The sequence below is a fragment of the Ranitomeya imitator genome, chromosome 5, assembly GCF_032444005.1.
Source record: "Ranitomeya imitator isolate aRanImi1 chromosome 5, aRanImi1.pri, whole genome shotgun sequence".
NCBI lineage: Eukaryota > Metazoa > Chordata > Amphibia > Anura > Dendrobatidae > Ranitomeya > Ranitomeya imitator.
The window spans coordinates 706784150-706805800 of record NC_091286.1 but is presented as its reverse complement, the minus strand read 5'-3'; the positions used below and the strand labels follow the sequence as shown (position 1 = coordinate 706805800).

The 21651-nt window shown below is 48.5% G+C and overlaps 1 protein-coding gene across 1 annotated transcript; it reads left to right on the top strand.

The window, feature by feature from the left end:
• Positions 1 to 345: 345 nt before the first annotated feature.
• Positions 346 to 19980, top strand: LOC138680994 (extracellular calcium-sensing receptor-like). The gene is made up of 6 exons (XM_069768177.1): positions 346 to 583; positions 7576 to 7867; positions 7989 to 8810; positions 10735 to 10959; positions 18269 to 18392; positions 18896 to 19980. The coding sequence occupies exons 1-6, from the start codon at positions 378 to 380 to the stop codon at positions 19804 to 19806; spliced, it is 2580 nt and encodes an 859-aa protein (XP_069624278.1). The 5' UTR covers positions 346 to 377; the 3' UTR covers positions 19807 to 19980.
• Positions 19981 to 21651: the final 1671 nt, after the last annotated feature.

Here is a 21651-nt window from a genome sequence, read left to right as displayed (position 1 = left end):
CTCATCCACAATAAGGTGGTAGGTATTATCAATCTACTATGGGACACTTTGCTCTCAAATTAAATACTTTGTACATCTAAGAAACCCATTGAAATGAATGAGAACCATTAAAGATTTATTTCCTACATTATTTTTTTTTATGACTGCATAAAAAGTTATACCACTGATTCCTCCCGCCGCCCAGATAAATATTCAGTCTGGGCTTGATCATCACTTGATAAACACTAAAGAGAAACAATGGTTATGAAGGTTAAAGCTAAATAGCCTAAACCTGAGGGTCCAGCGAAGTTCATCTTTATTTTGCTTCAGTTATTGTCTCTTCTGATTCCAGGCCTGGTTTATACCATTGGTTCATCTAAGACGACCATTCCACCTTCATGAGGAGAATTCTTCAGGTGCTTCTTCTTCTGTCTTCACTAAGTGAAGAACATTCCCAGTTCGGCTGCAGCCTCCAGGGATGGACAATGGATTTCTTCCTCCAGAATGGAGATATTTTAATTGGAGGAACTTTCGTTGTTCACTCTGACTTTTACTTCCAACCACCGACTTTCCAGGAGCTGCCAAAACCAGTGTCATGCACTAAGTAAGTGTTTTGTCATCCTTACTCCTTCTCATGCATCTTTAGTTCCAGTAGGACTGCAGTCTGATACCACAGAACAACAGATAAAAATGGAGCTGCACAAGTTCAAAAAACAGACGGGTTCCAGCTGTCTGGTTGTCACCCATCAGCCACTTTATCGAAAATTCACAGCAAATTTTACAATAGTCCATGTGAACAGGTAGCAATAGAGTTGGCTCAATACTTCAGAGCCTTTGTGAAGCCTACAAATCACTATAAACCACATAGGACAAAGTGAAATTAGATGTCACCAACTTTCAGTGAGATGCCAAAACCAGTATTGTTCACTGGGTAAGGGTGGGTTCATCCTTTCCTCTATTGATGCTTCTAACGTTACAGCGGGAATAGTGTTGTCCTCCAGGTCAACAGAAAAAATAAAGCAGCATATGATGTCTAATATAAAGAGGAGTGTCAACCGGCTAGTTGTCACCCAACATCCTCTTTATGTACAAACCTAAAGAAGGTGGACAACAGTCTTCGTAATAATGTTTTAATGGCCCATGTGAACACGTTGTTAGGGTTGGCGGAATGCACCAAATATATTATTTATTAAATGGAATTGGTGCGTTCGCAACCCGGGATCCACCGTGCAGGAAAGTACCTGCTGCTAAATAATTTCGGCTCTATATGGCGGTATATACCAACTCTGTTAGCTTCACAGAGTAACCGCGAGAGGAAAGCTCTGTGCCCTGTTAGACTTTCACAGAGGCACAGGCCAACTACCCAGAAGTGAGCAGTGAGTGGTCATGCATGCACACAAAACTCCTCGCCGGAGATTCCAGCATTCTAGGGGCTTATTTCAGCCAGGTCCCTGAACACATTCAAACACATGACCACATTGGCGCAAAGCATATAACATAAGACGATACTAGCGCATGGCCGTGCGGCCGAGCGGCCATGCGAGCCTTAAATAGCTGCAGCACATATAGGACCTGTGAAAGAAGGACCAATGGAATTGCTGCAACACCTAAGCACGTGACCCCAGACCTCCACTGAGGGATCCTGCCCTGGGCATGCTCAGTGTGCAAAGCAGAACTAGTCCTAGTACCTGCAGGACCTTCCATGAGAAGGACCAATGGGAGTCGCTGCAGTACCTGAGCATATGACCCTAGACCTCCACTGAGAGATCTTGCCCTGGGCATGCTCAGTGTGTGTAAATAAGGACTTAGTCCCAGAGAAGCCTGCTCGCCGCAGATCAGTGCAGGGTACAATAGGAGAGCCAGAAAAGGCAGTAGTAACCCTATGCACAGAATCATCCTCAGCGAGATGCTGGGAGCGACGTCTCCGCTGAGCAGACCCCACTGCGGCCGATGCAGAATGGGAGACCGCAGCAGACACGGATCGAGATTCCCCCTGTGCAGCAGAGGAAACTCGACTCCTAACATTACCCCCCCCTCCTAGGGCCCCCCCCTCCTTGAGCCTCACTACGCTCAAAAGCTGCAATAAACAGCGGAGCCCGAATGTGCTCCACAGGCTCCCAGGTTCTATCCTCTGGGCCGTGACCTTTCCAGTCCACCAGATAAAATTTCTTGCCACATACCACCTTGCACCCCACAATAGCATTCACTTCAAACTCATCCGTGGATGAACCCGATGTCCCAGCAGATGACTCAGAAAACCGGGACAAATGAACGGGCTTTAAGAGGGAAACGTGAAAAGTATCGGTGATACCAAGGCGTGGAGGAATAGCCAAACGGTAGACCACAGGGTTGACGTGTTCCAGAACCTTAAATGGACCAATGTAGCGAGGAGCAAACTTAGTGGACTCAACTCGCAGCCTGATGTTATGGGCGGAGAGCCACACTAAGTCGCCAGGAGCAAAGATCGGAGCGGGGCGCCGGTGTGTATCAGCCGAAACCCTCATTCTCTCCTTGGAGGCCCGGATGGCATCCTGTGTGCGGTCCCAGATGTCACGTGCCTCCACCGCCCAGTCTGCCACCCTAGAATCGGTGGATGACATGGGCATGGGCACAGGGACACGTGGATGCTGGACGTAATTAAGGAGAAAAGGAGTCTGACCAGTGGAATTGGCTACAGCGTTGTTCAAGGCAAATTCCGCCCAAGGTAGCAAAGATGCCCAGTCATCCTGCCTAGCAGAGACGAAATGTCGCAAATATGTCACCAGAGTCTGGTTGGTTCTCTCCACCAACCCATTCGTCTCGGGATGGTATGCAGAGGAGAGGTTCAACTCTATGCTGAGTAAACAGCAGAGCTCTCTCCAAAACCGAGACGCGAACTGGGGACCCCGATCGCTGACAATTTTATCAGGCATACCATGTAATCGGAAAATGTGCTTAATGAACAACACCGCCAAGGTCCGTGCAGAAGGTAACCGTGGAAGCGGCACCAAATGCACCATCTTAGAGAAATGGTCGGTGACAACCAAAATAACGGAGCAGCCACGCGACTTGGGTAAGCCCACCACAAAGTCCATCCCGACCATCTCCCAGGGCCTGTCTGCCACCGGTAGAGGGTAAAGCAACCCAGCAGGCCGTTGCCGAGGAGACCGATTCTGGGCGCAAGAAACGCACGCCTGAATATAGTCCCTGACATCTCGGGCCATGTGCGGCCACCAGTATGTTCTCGCCAGAAGCTCAGATGTCCTCTTGGTCCCAAAATGCCCACCCACTCTGGAGGAGTGAGCCCAGAAGAGAACCTCCGGTCGCAAGTTAGCTGGCACGAAAGTCTTGCCCGGGGGCACAGACTCTAGCGAAACCGGAGCTACAGTTCTCAGGCTCTCAGAAGGGACAATAAGCCGAGGCTCCTCCTCCTTCTCAGATGACACTACGGAGCGGGAGAGAGCGTCGGCACGAACATTCTTCTCCCCGGAGAGAAAATGGAGAGTAAAATGGAACCGGGAGAAGAACAGGGACCATCTAGCCTGGCGAGAATTCAGCCGCTGGGCCGTCTGTATATACACCAAGTTCTTGTGGTCAGTGAAGACTTGGAAGGGAAAGCGAGCTCCCTCCAAGAGGTGTCTCCACTCTGAAAAAGCCAACTTCATGGCTAGCAACTCCCTGTCCCCGATGGAATAATTCCTCTCCGCTGGTGTGAAGGTCTTGGAGAAGAAGAAGCAAGGATGCTTCCGACCTTGAGCATCCTTTTGGAAAAGGACTGCTCCAGCACCAACGGATGAGGCATCCACCTCCAAGATAAATGGTTTATCTACATCGGGGCGATGTAGGATGGGAGCGCTAGCGAAGTGTGACTTAATCGAGAGAAAGGCTTTGGAGACCTCCACTGACCACAACTTGGGATTTGCTCCCTTCTTGGTGAGGGCAACCAAGGGAGCTACCAAAGTTGAGAAGTGTGGAATGAACTGGCGATAGTAATTAATGAACCCCATAAAGCGCTGCACCACTTTAAGAGAATGGGGTTCCTGCCAGTCCATTACAGCCTGTAGCTTGGCAGGATCCATAGCCAAACCCTGGGCAGAGATGATATAACCAAGGAAAGGCAAAGACTCCTGCTCAAACACACACTTCTCCAACTTGGCGTAGAGGGAGTTTGCCCGTAAGAGGTCGAAGACTTTGCGAACATCTCTCCGATGGGAGTCAATATCTGGAGAGTAGATGAGAATATCATCCAGATAGACTACGACCGAGGTGGTGAGCATATCCCGGAAGATGTCATTCACAAAGTCTTGGAAAACAGCTGGGGCATTACAGAGCCCGAAGGGCATCACCAGATATTCATAGTGCCCATCCCTGGTCTTAAAAGCCGTCTTCCATTCATCCCCCTCACGGATGCGAATCAGGTTGTAAGCACCCCGCAGATCTAACTTTGTAAATACCCTTGCTCCCCGTAGCCTATCAAACAGCTCAGATATCAGGGGTAATGGGTACTTGTTCTTAACGGTGATGGCGTTAAGACCCCTGTAGTCTATGCATGGACGTAAGTCTCCAGTCTTCTTCTGTACGAAGAAGAACCCAGCTCCTGTCGGTGACACTGACTTCCTAATGAATCCTCTTGCCAGATTCTCTTGGATGTACTGAGACATTGCCTCCGTCTCCGGGAGAGATAACGGATAGACTCGACCCTGGGGAGGCTCAGCACCAGGCAAGAGGTCAATAGGACAGTCATAGGGGCGGTGAGGCGGAAGGGTCTCCGCAGCCCTTTTGGAGAACACGTCTGCATAGGGCCAATAGTGCTTGGGGAGAGAGGAAAGATCTGCGGGTACCTGTGTAGTAGCAACCTGAACGCACTCCCTCTGACATCTACCCTCACAGGATTTACTCCATCCCAAAATTCTCCCTGAGGACCAGTCAATATGAGGAGAATGGTAGCGAAGCCATGGTATCCCCAACAGGACCTCATCAATTCCCTCAGGAATGACTAGTAGGGAGATTATCTCCTGATGTGATGGAGACACAGAAAGCGTGAAAGGAATGGTTTGGTGGGTAATCTGTGAGGGTAGTGTCGACCCATTTACCACTCGAACGGTTACTGGCTTGGCGAGCATCACCAAGGGTATTGCGTGACGCTGGGCAAAAGCGGAAGACATAAAGTTACCCTCTGCCCCAGAATCCATGCATAGCTCGACCATAAGAGTAGATGGGCCTATGGTAATTGTCCCCTTGAAGGACAACTTTGAGGCAAACGTCGCTGTGTCTAGTGTACCTCCTCCAACTGCCCCAAGACGCTGACGTTTCTCCGACCGCTGAGGACTCTTGGAGGCAAGATGTCCTGACTGCCGGCAAACATGACGGACCTTATGTGCACGGGCGGACTGAGACTTGGATCCCGCTCGTGTCACCTCTAAGGCCTCATGTGACTCGGACGCCTGGACTGGAGATTCCAAAGGTTTGGCGAAGGTGGGAGCCAGCCGAAACCTCTGCCTACACTGGGCTCGTTCCAACCTCCGCTCGTTAAAACGGAGGTCATTACGAGTAGATACGGCTATGAGCTCCTCCAGTGTGGCGGGAATCTCCCTAGTGGCCAAAGCGTCCTTCAAATGGTCAGCCCGCCCCCTCCAAAATACGGGAATGAGGGTTTTATTTGGCCATTCCAACTCAGACGCTAATGTCCGGAAGCGAATAGTAAAATGGCTGACCATGGTTGAACCCTGAGTCAAAGCCAGCAGTTGAAGCGCTGTATCATGGGTGACTTGAGGTCCCAAAAAGACCTGTTTCAGAGTGTCCAGAAACCGAGGAACGCTCCGCACCACATGATCGTTGCGCTCCCACTGCGGCGTAGCCCACTCCAATGCTCTGTCCGACAAGAGAGAGATTATGAATCCCACCTTTGCCCACTCAGTAGGGAAACATGCAGCCAGGAGCTCGAGGTGTATACCACATTGGCTCATGAAACCCCTACAGGACTTACTGTCCCCAGAGTATCTCTCAGGCAAAGGAAGGTGAGATAGGGTCGGAACAGAGGTGGCAGTGGGTAAAGCTGCTGCAGCCACGCTAGCAGCCTGAACAGCTATTGCGGTAACATCCACCGTCGAGGTTGCACGCTCAAGAGATGCCAACCGGCCCTCCAGCAGCTGGATGTACCCCTGCATTCGCTGTTCATCCGCCATTACTTAGCCAGATCCTGGCGCTAGTATACTGTTAGGGTTGGTGGAATGCACCAAATATATTATTTATTAAATGGAATTGGTGCGTTCGCAACCCGGGATCCACCGTGCAGGAAAGTACCTGCTGCTAAATAATGGCGGCTCTATATGACGGTATATACCAACTCTGTTAGCTTCACAGAGTAACCGCGAGAGGAAAGCTCTGTGCCCTGTTTGACTTTCACAGAGGCACAGGCCAACTACCCAGAAGTGAGCAGTGAGTGGTCATGCATGCATACAAAACTCCTCGCCGGAGATGCCAGCATTCTAGGGGCTTATTTCAGCCAGGTCCCTGAACACATTCAAACACATGACCACATTGGCGCAAAGCATATAACATAAGATGATACTAGCGCATGGCCGTGAGACCATGCGAGCCTTAAATAGCTGCAGCACATATAGGACCTGTGAAAGAAGGACCAATGGAATTGCTGCAGCACCTGAGCACGTGACCCCAGACCTCCACTGAGAGATCCTGCCCTGGGCATGCTCAGTGTGCAAAGCAGAACTAGTCCTAGTACCTGCAGGACCTTCCGTGAGAAGGACCAATGGGAGTCGCTGCAGTACCTGAGCACATGACCCTAGACCTCCACTGAGAGATCTTGCCCTGGGCATGCTCAGTGTGTGTAAATAAGGACTTAGTCCCAGAGAAGCCTGCTCGCCGCAGATCAGTGCAGGGTACAATAGGAGAGCCAGAAAAGGCAGTAGTAACCCTATGCACAGAATCAGCCTCAGCGAGACGCTGGGAGCGACGCCTCCGCTGAGCAGACCCCACTGCGGCCGATGCAGAATGGGAGACCGCAGCAGACACGGATCGAGATTCCCCCTGTGCAGCAGAGGAAACTCGACTCCTAACACACGTGAAAATGTTTTGGGTCAATACATATGAGCTTTTGTCAAGCCTACAGGTCACTAGAGAGGAAAAATAGGCCAAAGTGAACTTAGATGTGACCATATTGCTACATGACAAGGTTGGCAATTTATAGACGCATTCTTTGCGTCTGGAGGAGAGAAGGTTTTTCCACAAACATAGAAGAGGATTCTTTACTGTTAGGGCAGTGAGAATCTGGAATTGCTTGCCTGAGGAGGTGGTGATGGCGAACACAGTCGAGGGGTTCAAGAGAGGCCTGGATGTCTTCCTGGAGCAGAACAATATTGTATCATACAATTATTAGGTTCTGTAGAAGGACGTAGATCTGGGTATTTATTATGATGGAATATAGGCTGAACTGGATGGACAAATGTCTTTTTTCGGCCTTACTAACTATGTTACTATGTTACTATATTGATCTTTTGATAATTTCTTCTTCATGTTTCTTGTAACCTCCATATATTACAGAACCTCGAGTGATATAAAATAAACTATAAAGCTTCCATTATCTTCTGGTTCTCACAGGTTTCACATTCGTTATTACCGAGATGTTCTTGGCCTCATATTTGCACTAAGTGAAGTTAATGGGTCTCCGAACCTCCTGCCTAATGTTACGCTGGGTTTCAGTCTCGTAGACACTTGTATGTCTGAACTGAGAGCAGTCAGAGGAGTCATGTCCTTGTTATCCGGATCTGCTAACCCTATTCCAGATTATGATTGTTACCTCCAGTCTGTCAAAGCTGGGATCGTGGGTGATCTTTTATCTGCTTTATCTCTTCCAATAGCTCGCATCCTTGGTGTCCTCCATTACCCCCAGGTAGAGTCATCTCACCTATAATGACATTTTTTTTTCTGCTTTTTGCTCTCATAATAAAAAGTTAAATATTCTTTGATTGGAAATTTCATGGATTCTAAAATTGATTATGTGTCTTTTCTAGATCAGCCATGGGGCCACCCTGTCCAGCCTTAGTAATAAGATTAACTTCCCATCATTCTTCCGCACAGTACCTAGCAACGCTTTTCAGAACATTGCTCTTTCTCAGCTGGTTGGCCATTTTGGTTGGACATGGGTGGGAATGTTGGTGGTGGACAATGATGTGGGGATACAAGGAGCACAAGTCATCCAAGCCAGTATGGAGAGAATTGGAGTTTGTATAGCCTTCCTGGAGAAAATCCACCTGAGCTATTCAGCCAGACAGATTTCCAGCGTGGTCCAGGTCATTAAGAAAAGCACGGTCAATGTGATTGTTCTGCACGGTCCTGAGGTCCACACGAAAGCTCTGCTAGATGCTCTGTTTGCTGAGGGTGTGACTGGGAAGATATTCATAACTTCGGCTTCCTTTGGAATCACTCCAGGACTTTATTCTAAAAATACCTGGAAGGTTTTGAACGGCACCATTGGGTTGATTCCAAAAACAGGAGATATGCCTGGATTTGAGAGCTTTCTTCTCAACCTGAGTCCATCTGACCATTCTTCGTACCCATTTATCAGAGTATTCTGGGAGAAAGCATTCAACTGCAAGTGGACTAATGGGGACAGGGACCTGCAAACCTCAGATGTCCTTGATACGAATGACACAGTCCAATGCACAGGGAAAGAGGAGCTTGGAGAAAAAATGGCATTGTTATTCGAGACCAATGACCTGAGTTACACCTACCATGCATACTTAGCAGTTTATGCCTACGCTCATGCCTTGCACTCACTTCTTGGCTGCCATGATGGAATCTGCAAGAAATTTAGTGATGTTAAACCTTGGAAGGTACGTACTGATATATACTGTATATATATATATATATATATATATATATATATATATATAATATGTATTCAGTGAGATTATGTGACTTCAGACATTGTCTTAGCTTAGAACAACTTACCATTTTATTGTGCAGCCATTGTTCCCTTAGTGTGAACAATAGGTTGAAGGATTTCTACCTCCTTGTTCTCGTTTATGTCAATCGTGGAACAGATATATTACTCAATGGAGCAAATCAGAAAACCATGGGTTCATTACTTTTTGAACAGCATTCTAAACAAACTTTATGGATCAGGATTTCCTCATAGTCAATAGTAAAAACCCCAATCCATAATATTCTCTGAGATTGTTTATTCACCACCAGACAATTTCACAGAACATGGGGAGTCGCCCGCCAGGGCCTGGGGTACTCGGCACCGGGTCCGGTTGCGATTAAATGGGTGGTCATGGTAGCAGAGACCCGGTCCTTGCCCTGGGCACTCAAATTAAAGGGGAAGGTCTTTTAAGGGTTTAATGAAGTCTATATTCGTGACGCCACCTGTGGTTATCGGACAGTAGGGAACGACGCTGCTTAAGGGGTCCTCTAGGGTGGTGTTGTTGCAGTAAGATGGTGACGCTTCTCACAGGTGAAGCGGGGTCCCCAGGGCTCCCAAGGTGTATGGCAAGGATGGTGGGTTGCCGGTAAATAACACAGGGTTGCAGTCTTTACCTGGTTTACTGAAGTAGTAGTCACCTCAGTCCAGGGTACTGGCAGCAGGTGTAGAAGGAGTCCAGGCAGCCCGGAAACAAGTGAAAATCCCCTTGGCAGATCAGGTTGGGAGCCTTCCACTATGCGCTGGTTTTCTGGTCCCTTGCCACCTGTAGTTCGCTGGCAAGGTACCCCTTTTTCTCTCCTGTCCTAGGACAGTACCTGCACGGTAGGCAGCTTGAGCCGTTCTCTTGGGGTCTCTGACTCCAGGCTCTAACTGCTGCTGTACCTCAGGTGTGGTATGGGCAATTTGCATGCAGTCCTATGCCCTCTGGTTCTGCTATGGGGCTTGCAGCTCCTAACAGCCCCGGGCTCTGGTGCCCGGTTTCTGCGCTCTGGCTCACAGGAGGCCCAATCGCAGGCTCCCAGAGCTCCTAATCTCTTCACTGCTCATTTCCTCTCCCTCGTCTCTACCAGAAGTCTGCTCTCTCTGGTCTCCCTGGACCAACTGTCTGACTCCTCCTCCAGACCAGGATGTTTATTGAGGGAAGCTCCCCTAAAACAGGGTTTTGAGCTCCCCCTTCTGGCCTGGATTCAGAATGTGTTGTGTGTGTGGGATTACCTACCAAAGGGATCCCTCTTGTCTCCAGGCATGGCACTGCCCTCCCCGAGAGGAAGACAGCACCACTGTGGTACCTGAACTCCTGGGGTGCCACAATGGTCCAAGAGATTGAGACTTGAATTATTTCCAGCCGCTTGACTGGTAACTGATTGAAGAGCCAGACCCTGGCTAAGGCTGGGTTCCCATTGCGTTATGGGATCGCGTTTAACGGACAGCGTTGCACGGCGAAATTAACGCCATGCAACGCGTCCGTTAGCGCGCCCATTCAAGGCAATGGGAACGCGCATCGCTAGCGCGTGCCATTTTCGGCACGCGCTAGCGATGTGCCGGTGTTTTGTAGCGTGCCGCGGACGCTGCTTGCAGCGTCCGCGGCGCGCCCGAGGTCCGTTCCCCGCTCTCGCAGATCAGGGATCTGCGCTAGCGGGGACGTTAAACGCGACCCCGAAAATCACATTGCGTTAGTGCAACCCGCTAGCGCTTAGCGCTAAACGGATTGCTCTAACGCAATCTGAACCTAGCCTAAGTGTTGACCGTGGAGCTTGGGAGCATGAGCCATATTTAAAATGGCGGCCATGGAGAATTCTTTAATATTTACTGACTATGTACCTCTTCTACAGGTGCTTCATCACCTCAAGAAATCAAGTTTCCGTACCTGGTCAGGGGAGGTGTTAACATTTGATGCTGATGGTGACCTCACAGCTTCCTATGACATCATAAACGTTCAGGTTCTCCAGAACAGCTTTAATCTGGTGAAAGTGGGAAAAATCAACACAGAATCAAAAGGTGGAGACAAAATCACATTGAATATCAGCTCCATTTTGTGGAATGAGCAGTTTTCACATGTGAGTACAGAGGAGACTGGGACTTTTACATAATAATATGCTCTGCAGAAGAAGTATTATTGGGCAGGTATCAATATGGGCAGAGGGATTAGCGTCTCCTGGGATCGATGGCCACAAGGCGACAGGTAAATGTGACCTGTAGTCCACAGTCGTGACATACGGAGAGCGGCTCCTCAATGACCCACACTAATCTTCCAGGAATACGGCTCCTTGTAAATTACACCTGACTGACAGCCGAATGCTGTCCTGATGGAGAGGCGGCCTCCTTTACACCTAGATCCATAAATCAGGAAATTCTAGGATTTAACATCAAATCCCGTTAAAAAAAATGCAAAACGATTTACTTACTGACAGCAGAAACACATACATACACTATGAATGTACTTATGTATTGTAGGTTTAGGTTTGTGTGTAATGTGGGTATTGAATATGAGTCACCCGCCTGGTCCGTGGGGTACTCGCTACTGGGTCTGGTCTTAAAGGGGATGTCACGGTGGCTTCGACCCGGTCTGTGGCCCTGGGTGCCCAATTAAAAGGGAAAGGTCTTTTAAGGGGAATTGTGGATAAAGTCTATTGTTCGTGATGCCACCTGTGGTTCTCACTCAATAGGGACCAACGCTGCTTAAAGGGGTCCTCTGGGGTGATGTTGTTGTAGCAAGATGACAACGCTTCCCAAAGGTGAAGCAGAGTCCCCAGGGCTTCCCAGGTGTAGAGCACCGATGGTGTGGTGGATGGTATGGTGAATAACGAGGACACAGGTTTGCAGTCTTTACCTGGTTTACTGTAGCTTCAGGCAACCGCAGTCCGGGGCACCAGACAACAGGGACAGGCAGTGTCCGGCCGGCTTAGAAGTGATTCCAGAGTCCCCTTCACCAGATGGAGATCAAAGCCTTCCTCCAAGTGTGGTGGTGATGTAGTCCCTTGCTGTCTAAAGCTTCACATAAGGTCCTCACAGTTCCTCTCTGTCCCCATGAAGGTTAGGACATAACCCGCATGACAAGTGAACTGGGCCTTTTTACAGGGTCTCTTGGATGACCCGGGCCATATAATTATCACTGTGTCTCCTGGGTCTAAATGTGGACAGGTGATGTACAATCCAGCTGTCCTGCTGGTTTCTGCTATGCCACTATAGAGTTCAGCATGGTCGCGGTTTTCCGGCTGCCGGAATCTGCACTAGCCACGGAGGTAGCCTCTTCTCAGCTCTACTCCCAGGGCCGTATTTAGAGTTTCTGCTGCCCTAGGCACTTTTCGTGCTGCCTCCCCCATTGGTGAGTATGACTAATGCAGACACTATCGGCAGTGACTTAGGCTACTTTCACATCAGCGATTTTTGACATTTGCGGCAGATCCGGCAGTTTTTCCGCATCTGTAATGGATCACTTATGGCAACACTGTGTTTGGCCTCATTCATACCCTATGGGACTTGCGGCACTTGCGGTTTTGCTGCGATCCGGCAAAAGCGGTACTTGCAGCAACAGGAAAAAAAATGCTGCTAGCAGTGTTTTTTTTTTGTCTCACCTCAAGTGCTGCACATGTCCGCAAGTCCCATAGGGAATGAATGAGGCCGAACGCAGAGTTGCCGGCCTGTAAGTGATATGTTACACGACAGAGGCGGAAAAACTGCAGTATCTGCCGCGAACGGAGAAAATCGCTGATGTGAATGTAGCCTTAGCAAACCTTTCCATTAGTTGTCATGTGAGAATCTGGTGGATCTCATACACAGTACATGGTCAGTTGATTCTGCCACGGTTGCAAGGTTTGGCTGACAGGTTTTTAAGGGGAACCTGTCAGTCGATTCATATTAACAAAACCACGGGCAGCATCACTCAGACTGCAAACAGGGAAGTTTATCTCTGCAATGCTGGGACGTTTCAGAGAGAACAGTTTGAAGAGCTGGATGAGTAATTTAGTGAGAGAACGGACTAATCTGTGGGCTTCTCACTCCATGTCTCTAGATCAGGGGTGGGCAATTTATTTTCCCGAGGGGCCAGATGAAAGACCATGACTGTTGTGGAGGCCGAACCAATAGCATGAAAATAATTCTACTCAATATTAATTAATATTAATTGTATCACTTAATATTGAGCAGAATTAAGTATGCTGACACCCCCTATATATCTTTAAACCCCCACACAGCCCCTTAAATACAGCATGAGCCCCACACAGCCTCCCCATATACAGCATGAGACCAGCCTCTCATCTCCTCTCCTCAGCAGCCTCCCCTCTCCTCACCAGCCTCTCACATCCTCCCATCACCAGCCTCCCCTCTCCTCTCCTCAGCAGCCTCCCCTCACCAGCCTCTCATCTCCTCTCCTCAGCAGCCTCCCCTCACCAGCCTCTCATCGCCTCTCCTCAGCAGCCTCCCATGTCCTCTCCTCAGCAGCCTCCCCTCACCAGCCTCTCATGTCCTCTCCTCAGCAGCCTCCCCTCACCAGCCTCTCATCTCCTCTCCTCAGCAGCCTCCCCTCACCAGCCTCTCATCTCCTCTCCATTCCAGCCTCTCCTCTCCTTTCCAGCCTCTCCTCTCCTTTCCAGCCTCTCCTCTCCTCCTTTCCAGCCTCTCCTCTCCAGCCTCTCCTCTCCTTTCCAGCCTCTCCTCTCCTTTCCAGCCTCTCCTCTCCAGCCTCTCCTCTCCTTTCCAGCCTCTCCTCTCCAGCTTCTCCTCTCCAGCCTCTCCTCTCCTTTCCAGCTTCTCCTCTCCAGCCTCTCCTCTCCAGCCTCTCCTCTCCTTTCCAGCCTCTCCTCTCCTTTCCAGCCTCTCCTCTCCAGCCTCTTATCTCCTCTCCTTTCCAGCCTCTCCTCTCCAGCCTCTCATCTCCTCTCCTTACCAGCCTCTCATCTCCTCTCCTTACCAGCCTCTCATCTCCTCTCCTTACCAGCCTCTCATCTCCTCTCCTCTCCAGCCTCTCCTCTCCTTTCCAGCCTCTCCTCTCCAGCCTCTCCTCTCCTGCCTCTCATTTCTTCTCCTTTCCAGCCTCTCATCTCCTTTCCAGCCTCTCCTCTCCTGCCTCTCATCTCCTTACCAGCCTCTCATCTCCTCTCCTTACCAGCCTCTCATCTCCTCTCCTTTCAGCCTCTCCTCTCCTTTCCAGCCTCTCCTCTCCTGCCTCTCCTCTCCTTTCCAGCCTCTCCTCTCCTTTCCAGCCTCTCCTCTCCTGCCTCTCATCTCCTTTCCAGCCTCTCCTCTCCTTACCAGCCTCTCATCTCCTCTCCTTTCCAGCCTCTCCTCTCCAGCCTCTCCTCTCCTTACCAGCCTCTCATCTCCTCTCCTTTCCAGCCTCTCATCTCCTTTCCAGCCTCTCCTCTCCTGCCTCTCATCCCCTTTCCAACCTCTCCTCTCCTTACCAGCCTCTCATCTCCTCTCCTTTCCAGCCTCTCCTCTCCTGCCTCTCCTCTCCTTTCCAGCCTCTCCTCTCCTTACCAGCCTCTCATCTCCTCCTTTCCAGCCTCTCCTCTCCAGCCTCTCCTCTCCTGCCTCTCATCTCCTTTCCAGCCTCTCCTCTCCTTACCAGCCTCTCCTCTCCTCTCCTTTCCAGCCTCTCATCTCCTTTCCAGCCTCTCCTCTCCTGCCTCTCATCTCCTTTCCAGCCTCTCCTCTCCTTACCAGCCTCTCATCTCCTCTCCTTTCCAGCCTCTCCTCTCCTTTCCAGCCTCTCCTCTCCTGCCTCTCATCTCCTTTCCAGCCTCTCCTCTCCTGCCTCTCATCTCCTTTCCAGCCTCTCCTTACCAGCCTCTCCTCTCCTTTCCAGCCTCTCCTCTCCTGCCTCTCATCTCATTTCCAGCCTCTCCTCTCCTTAGCAGCCTCTCCTCTCCTCTCCTTTCCAGCCTCTCCTCTCCTTTCCAGCCTCTCCTCTCCTTAACAGCCTCTCATCCCCTCCCCTTAGCAGCCTCCCCTCTCCTTTCCAGCCTCTCCTCTCCTGCCTCTCATCTCATTTCCAGCCTCTCCTCTCCTTACCAGCCTCTCCTCTCCTCTCCTTTCCAGCCTCTCCTCTCCTCTCCTTTCCAGCCTCTCCTCTCCTTTCCAGCCTCTCCTCTCCTTTCCAGCCTCTCATCCCCTCCCCTTAGTAGCCTCCCCTCTCCTCACTCACTCACATCAGCAGACTCCCGTCTCCTCTCTCACCTCACTCCTCTCTGCAGCTTCCTCTGAGTCCTCACACACTGCCCGCCTCCTGTCCCTGCTCACTGCCGACTTCAGTATCTTCTTCTCCCACAAACATTACCTGCTTCTCTGCAGTCTGCTCCAGTGCTCTTACAGTAAGAAGAGCGCGCAGCCTGTCACATGACCGGCGTCAGGAGGAACATGATGCACTTGGGCTGCTGCTGCTTAAAGGTACAGCACCCATTTCTGCCCCATACAGTAGTCAGGGCAGCAATGCCCTGATGGCGGCCTTGCGCCCGAGACCCCCTCCCCCCGCAGCAGCTGGGACTGAGGTGGGTGGGCGGGGGGACCCCCAGGACTTAAAAAAAAATAAAATTTTTTAAACTTGCTCAGGTGCCGCCCCCCTGCATTGTCCCCGCCCTAGGCACGTGCCCTCAAGTGCCTAGTGGCAAATACGGCCCTGTCTACTCCACTGGTGTTTCTCTCCTGTGCTTTCTCCCTCTTGCTTTCTTTCTACAAGTTGTTCTTTCCTTCTCAGTTTCCTCTTTCCGCCAGGAGCTGCAGACCCCCACGACTGCTCAGCTATTTTCCTATCGTACCAGCTCCACCTTGGCTGATGTTTCACGACAAGCTCCCTTCTGGCAATCTCTCTCTCCAGGGGCTGTAGTACCTCAGACTACAGGGCCCCTTCAGACTTTCTGGCACTCACTGCCGTCTGCCCTCTTCAGGTCCCCTGACAGTCTGCTCTCTTCAGCTGTCTGGGATGAACTGTCTGCTTCTCTGTCCTATGACAGACTACTCTCTAACTTCCTCTCCAGCCAGAATTTATAAGGGAGTTCACCCTTAATCCTGGTTCAGAGCTCTCCCTTCTGGTCTGGAGGGTGAACGTGTTGTGAGAATTACCTGGTGAAGATATCCTTCATCGCTCCTAAGCATGACATCCCTCTCCCCTATGGGAAAGCAATGCCATTGTGATGACCAGGACCCTGGGGCGCCACATACTGTATATATGGGGTATGATTTTTAGTTAATGGACGTTTGTGTTTTTAATCTATTTCATTACATTCTTATACAAGGCATTTAGCATTACCAGTGTAACTTTTTAACTTTAAAATAAAGATTTGTGAACAACATCGAAAGTGATTGAAATGATGAGGGTCACTTATGATCATCACCGGGCCTAAATAATTGACAACCCGGCCTCCATTGTGAATATGTTGAATGTTGAGTTCACACAAGATATAGCTAGAGAATGGTGTAGATCTGATCTATAGTTCCAGTCCACACACTCTTGTCTGTAGATGTGATCTAAAGCTCCACACACTGGTCTGTAGATCTAATCTGTAGCTCCAAACACTCCTATCTGTATATCTGATCTGTAGCTCCACACACTCCTTTCTGTAGATCTATCTGCAGCTCCTCAAACTGTTGTGTAGCTCTGATCTTTAGCTCCGTTCTCAGACTCTTTTGTATTATCTGTAGCAACCTCCTAAAACTCTTGTGTAGATCTGGTCTGTAGCTCCTCAGACTCTTGTGTAGACCTGATCTTTAGCTCTGCCCTCAGACACTTGTGTAGATCTGATCTGTAGCTCCACAGACTCATGTAGATCTGATCTGTGGCGCCATCCTCAGACTCATGTGTAGATCTGATCTTTAGCTCCATCCTCAAACTCTTGTGTGAGTCAATCTGTATCTCCATCCTCAGACTCTTGTGTAGATCTGATCTTTAGCTCCATCCTCAAACTCTTGTCTAGGTCTAATCTGTATCTCCATCCTCAGAATCTTGCGTAGATCTGATCTGTAGCTCTGTCCTCTGGCTCTTGTGTAGATTTGATCTGTAACTCCACAGACTGTTGTGTAGCTCTGATCTTTAGCTCCAAACTCAGACTCTTGTGTAGATCTGATCTGTAGCTCCACTGACTCTTGAGTAGATCTGATCTGTAGCTCCATCCTCAGACTCTTGTGTAGATCTGATCTGTAGCTCCATCTTCAAACTCTTGCATAGATCTAATCTGTATCTCCATCCTCAGACTTGTGTAGATCTGATCTATAGCTCCATCCTCAGACTCTTGTGTGAATCTGATCTGTAGCTCCATCCTCAGACTCTTATGTAGATCTCACCTGCAGATCAGTCCTCAGACTCTTGTGTAGATCTGATCTGTAGCTTCTCAGACTCTTGTGTAGTTCTGATCTGTAGCTTCTCAGACTCCTGTATAGATCTGATCTATAGCTTCTCAGACTCTTGTGTAGTTCTGATCTGTAGCACCATCTTCCGACTCCTGTATAGATCTGACCTGTAGCTCCTCAGACTCTTGTGAAGATCTGATCTGTAGCACCATCCTCAGACTCCTGTGTAGATCTGATCTGTAGCTCCACAGACTCTTGTGTATATCTGATCTGTAGCACCGTCCTCAGACTCTTGTGTAGATCTGATCTATAGCTTCTCAGACTCTTGTGTAGATCTGATCTGTAGCACCGTCCTCAGACTCTTGTGTAGATCTTATCTATAGCTTCTCAGACTCCTGTATAGATCTGACCTGTAGCTCCTCAGACTCCTATGTAGATCTGATCTGTAGCTCCTCAGACTCTTGTGTAGATCTGATCTATAGCTTCTCAGACTCCTGTATAGATCTGATCTATAGCTTCTCAGACTCTTGTGTAGATCTGATCTGTAGCACCGTCCTCAGACTCTTGTGTAGATCTGATCTATAGCTTCTCAGACTCCTGTATAGATCTGATCTGTAGTACCGTCCTCTGACTCCTGTATAGATCTGACCTGTAGCTCCTCAGACTCTTGTGAAGATTTGATCTGTAGCTCCGTCCTCAGACTCTTGTGAAGATCTGATCTGTAGCTCCATAAAACTAGGGTAGATCTGATCTGTAGTTCTATAGACTTTTGTGTAGATCTGATCTGTAGCTCCATCGTCCCTTGTGTAGATCTGATCCGTAGCACCGTCCTCAGATTCCTGTGTAAATCTGATCTGTAGCTCCGCAGAAAAATTGTGTAAATCTGATCTGTAGCTCCACAAACTAGGGAAGATCTGATCTATAGCTCTATAGACTTTCGTGTTTATCTGATCTGTAACTCCACAAATTATTGTCTGAAGAGCCTGTAAATTAAGTTTAAAAAATGCCTAAATATAATAAGAATAAGTATGATCCGTCCATGTTTCTGCGATCCAATGGTCTTCTTGACTTTACTGCTTGTAGATTCCCAGTTCTGTCTGCAGTGACCAGTGTCTTCCCGGGTACAGAAAGGTTCCACAACAGGGAAAGCCTGTCTGCTGCTACACCTGCCTCCCCTGTTCTGTGGGTGAGATGGCCAACAACTCCGGTAAGATCTTCCACCCAACATGGGGATTGTTATATGTTCTACTGTATACAAAAATGCTCATATTAGCCAAATCAGAAATACCTGTGTATGTCCATCTGTAGACTCAGCTGTAGGGTGCGGTACTAACTGTCATTGAAAAGATTCTATGCTGTATGAAAAATGTATTTACAGCCAATGTTTAATAGGAAAAAAAGCCATCAAGTATTCAAATACATCAGCAAAACTAGAGGCTATTCCAAAGCAAACATAGACACCAATGTTTTGGAGTACTTGCTCCTCCTAAACTCAGAGCATAGCACCATTCTCTCTTTCTTGTAGAGAACTCTCTTTCACTGATTTAAGTAACTTTGCACACGTTTTGCCTTCGCGCATTACCGGTAAATAAAGTTTTCACCTTCTCCTGAGCATCTTCAATGAAAGCCCGGAGGTTGCTAAACTATATTGTCCATAGATATATCCACTCATTTTACCTACATCTCAGATGATATCTTCTTATATTTCAGATGCCATTGAGTGTCTTAAGTGTCCTCCTGATCAGTGGTCGAATGAAGAGAAAGACAAATGCATCCAAAAAGTGATAGAATTTCTTACGTATGAGGAACCATTGGGAATCATGTTGGTCCTGATGATCGTTATCTTCTCAGCTCTTACTGTCTGCATCTTAATATTGTTTGCCAAACACCAGGAAACACCAATCATCAAAGCCACCAACCGGGAGCTCAGCTACATCTTGTTGGTGTCTCTTATGCTCTGCTTCCTCTGCTGCTTGGTCTTCATAGGTCAACCAACCCAGGTCACCTGCCTCCTGAGACAAACGTTCTTCAGCATGGTCTTCTGCATCAGCATCTCCTCAGTCCTGGCAAAGACGATCATGGTGATCTTGGCATTTAAAGCCACCAGACTTAACAGTCCGCTGCGGAAATGGTTAGGACCCATAATCCCACGTCATGTTGTAGGACTTTGCTCCGGGTTGCAGATTCTTATTTGCTCTGTTTGGCTTTACAAGTCTCCTCCATTCCCTTCACTGAACACTCAGATAGAAAACCACAAAATAATATTTGAATGCAATGAAGGACAGAAGGTATTCTTCTACATGACTTTGGGGTTCATGGGCTTGTTGGCCATGATAAGTTTCTTTGTAGCCTTTCTAGCAAAGAACCTTCCGGGAACCTACAATGAGGCCAAACTGATCACTTTCAGCATGTTGGTCTTCTGCTGTGTCTGGATCTCGTTCATCCCGGCATATCTGAGCACCAGTGGGAAGTATACTGTAGCCGTGCAGGTATTTGCCATCTTGTCCTCCAGCGCTGGACTTCTGAGCTGCATCTTCCTCTCCAAATGTTACATCTTACTTCTGAGGCCAGAGAGGAATAGTCGAGAGCTTTTAGTAAGTGGTAACAGGAGCTACAACTAAGTCTAAAAAGCCCAAAACACAAAAACTGTTCCTAAGGCCCCTTTCACACATCCTGGTGATTCCTGTACTAGAAAAACCAGTACTGGGGAGATTTGTGATCCGTGTCCATGCCCCATCTGTATGTACGAATGTGACATCCATGTAATGTCTGTGTGCCCATGTGACACGTAGCTCTACCTGGGAAAAGCAGTATAGTTAGCTGTTCCCAGGCGCCGTGTGCTCATCATCATCATTGTCGCCTGGTCTGTCTGAGATCAGAGCGACCAGGCGACAATTATGGGAGTTGTATTCAGCACCTCCTGTGTATATCATGTATAAAATAAATATTAAAAAAAAAGTGTGGTCTTCCTCGTAATTTTTTGAACCAGCAGAAGCAAAGCCTTCCGCCATAATTAAAAACCAGCAAGGGCTAAACAAATAGCTGCAGGCTGATATGAATAGTCTGGAAAGGAGCCATGGATATTGGCCCCCTCCCATACTAAAATAGATAAGCTCTGAGCCATCCCATAAGATGCTCCAATTCTGGCGCTTAACATTGCTCTTCCCACTTGCCCTGTGGTGATGGCAATTGGGGTAATAGGGTTGGGGTAGATGTCAGATTTGTAATTTCAGCTGACATTAAGCCCAAGGGTTAGAAATGGAAAGGCAGATATATGATGCCCCATTACTAACCGTAAGGTTTGAAATTCACAGACAACTGTGAGTTGATATTAATAGCATGGAAATGCGCCAGGGATATTGCCCCTCTCAGGTTACCAACAACAGCCATAAGCCACCCGAGAAGTGGCGCATCAATAAGATGAGCCTAATCTGGCGCTTATCCTTGGCTCTTTCCACTGGCCCTGGCGCGGGTATAAGTTTTGAAATAAGACAGCAAGAGTAAAATCTTTTATTTGAAATAAATGCTCCCTGATCTTCTTTTTCCCATTTATTACAATATAAATTGAAAAAAAAAAAGCACCATATTCCTCACCTGTCCGATGATAATTTATTTGTCCCACGCCAAAATCCATGTCCGCTTTATTTGGATGCCAAGGCTGAGCGATGCATGATGGGACCGTTCAGCCTGATATCCAGGAGACACTGAGCGTCAGAGTGCAGTTTTAGTTTCCTGCGGTGACGTCATTGAGGCTACCACCAGTCCTGCACAGGACCACTTCTCCTCTCTTGTTCTGTTCTCGGAGAGGCGACGTTGCACTTTGGGAAGGTCAGTACTGGTTTATTACTTTCAGTATTCCTACGGAAAAATAAAAAAAATATTGGAAAACCCATCTAAATGGATTAACCCAAGTAATCCCCTATCCCAAGAACTTTCCAATCGCTGGGGTCCAACCGCGGGGACCCCCATGATCCCGAGAGCTGGAGGTCTAAAGAGCACCATGTAAATGGACCTGTGGTCGATCAAGTGCACATGTGGCTCTTCAAATAACGCCTTTAAAGGTTTGCTGAGGGGCACGACAAAGTATAATAATAATGCTAATAATAATAATCTTTATTTATATAGCGCCAACATATTCCGCAGCGCTTTACAGTTTAACAGTTTCAAGCAACAGTCATAAGTAACAACGTTAACAATACTACAATGATTAAAGCCCAATAACCCGCCCCTGCTGGTGAGAGCTTACAATCTACAATGAGGTGGGGGAGATACAAAGTACAGGTGTGTATTTACAATGATGTATTTACAATGAGGGTCCGGCGATCTTCAGGGGGTGGGGGATAGATGGAAGTAGTGAATGGGCTACACATGCACACTTACACATAATATTACTTTGCTTAGGGGACATGATAGGACGCTCTGAACAAATGTGTTTTGAGGGAGCGCCTAAAACTGTGCAAGTTGTG

Excerpts from the sequence above, each read along its gene's own strand:
- LOC138680994 (XM_069768177.1), top strand. The coding sequence starts at position 378 with ATGAGGAGAATTCTTCAGGTGCTTCTTCTTCTGTCTTCACTAAGTGAA. Across the intron at positions 584-7,575 it reads AAACCAGTGTCATGCACTAA|GTTTCACATTCGTTATTACC; the intron begins GTAAGTGTTTTG and ends TGGTTCTCACAG. Across the intron at positions 10,960-18,268 it reads GGAATGAGCAGTTTTCACAT|ATTCCCAGTTCTGTCTGCAG; the intron begins GTGAGTACAGAG and ends TACTGCTTGTAG.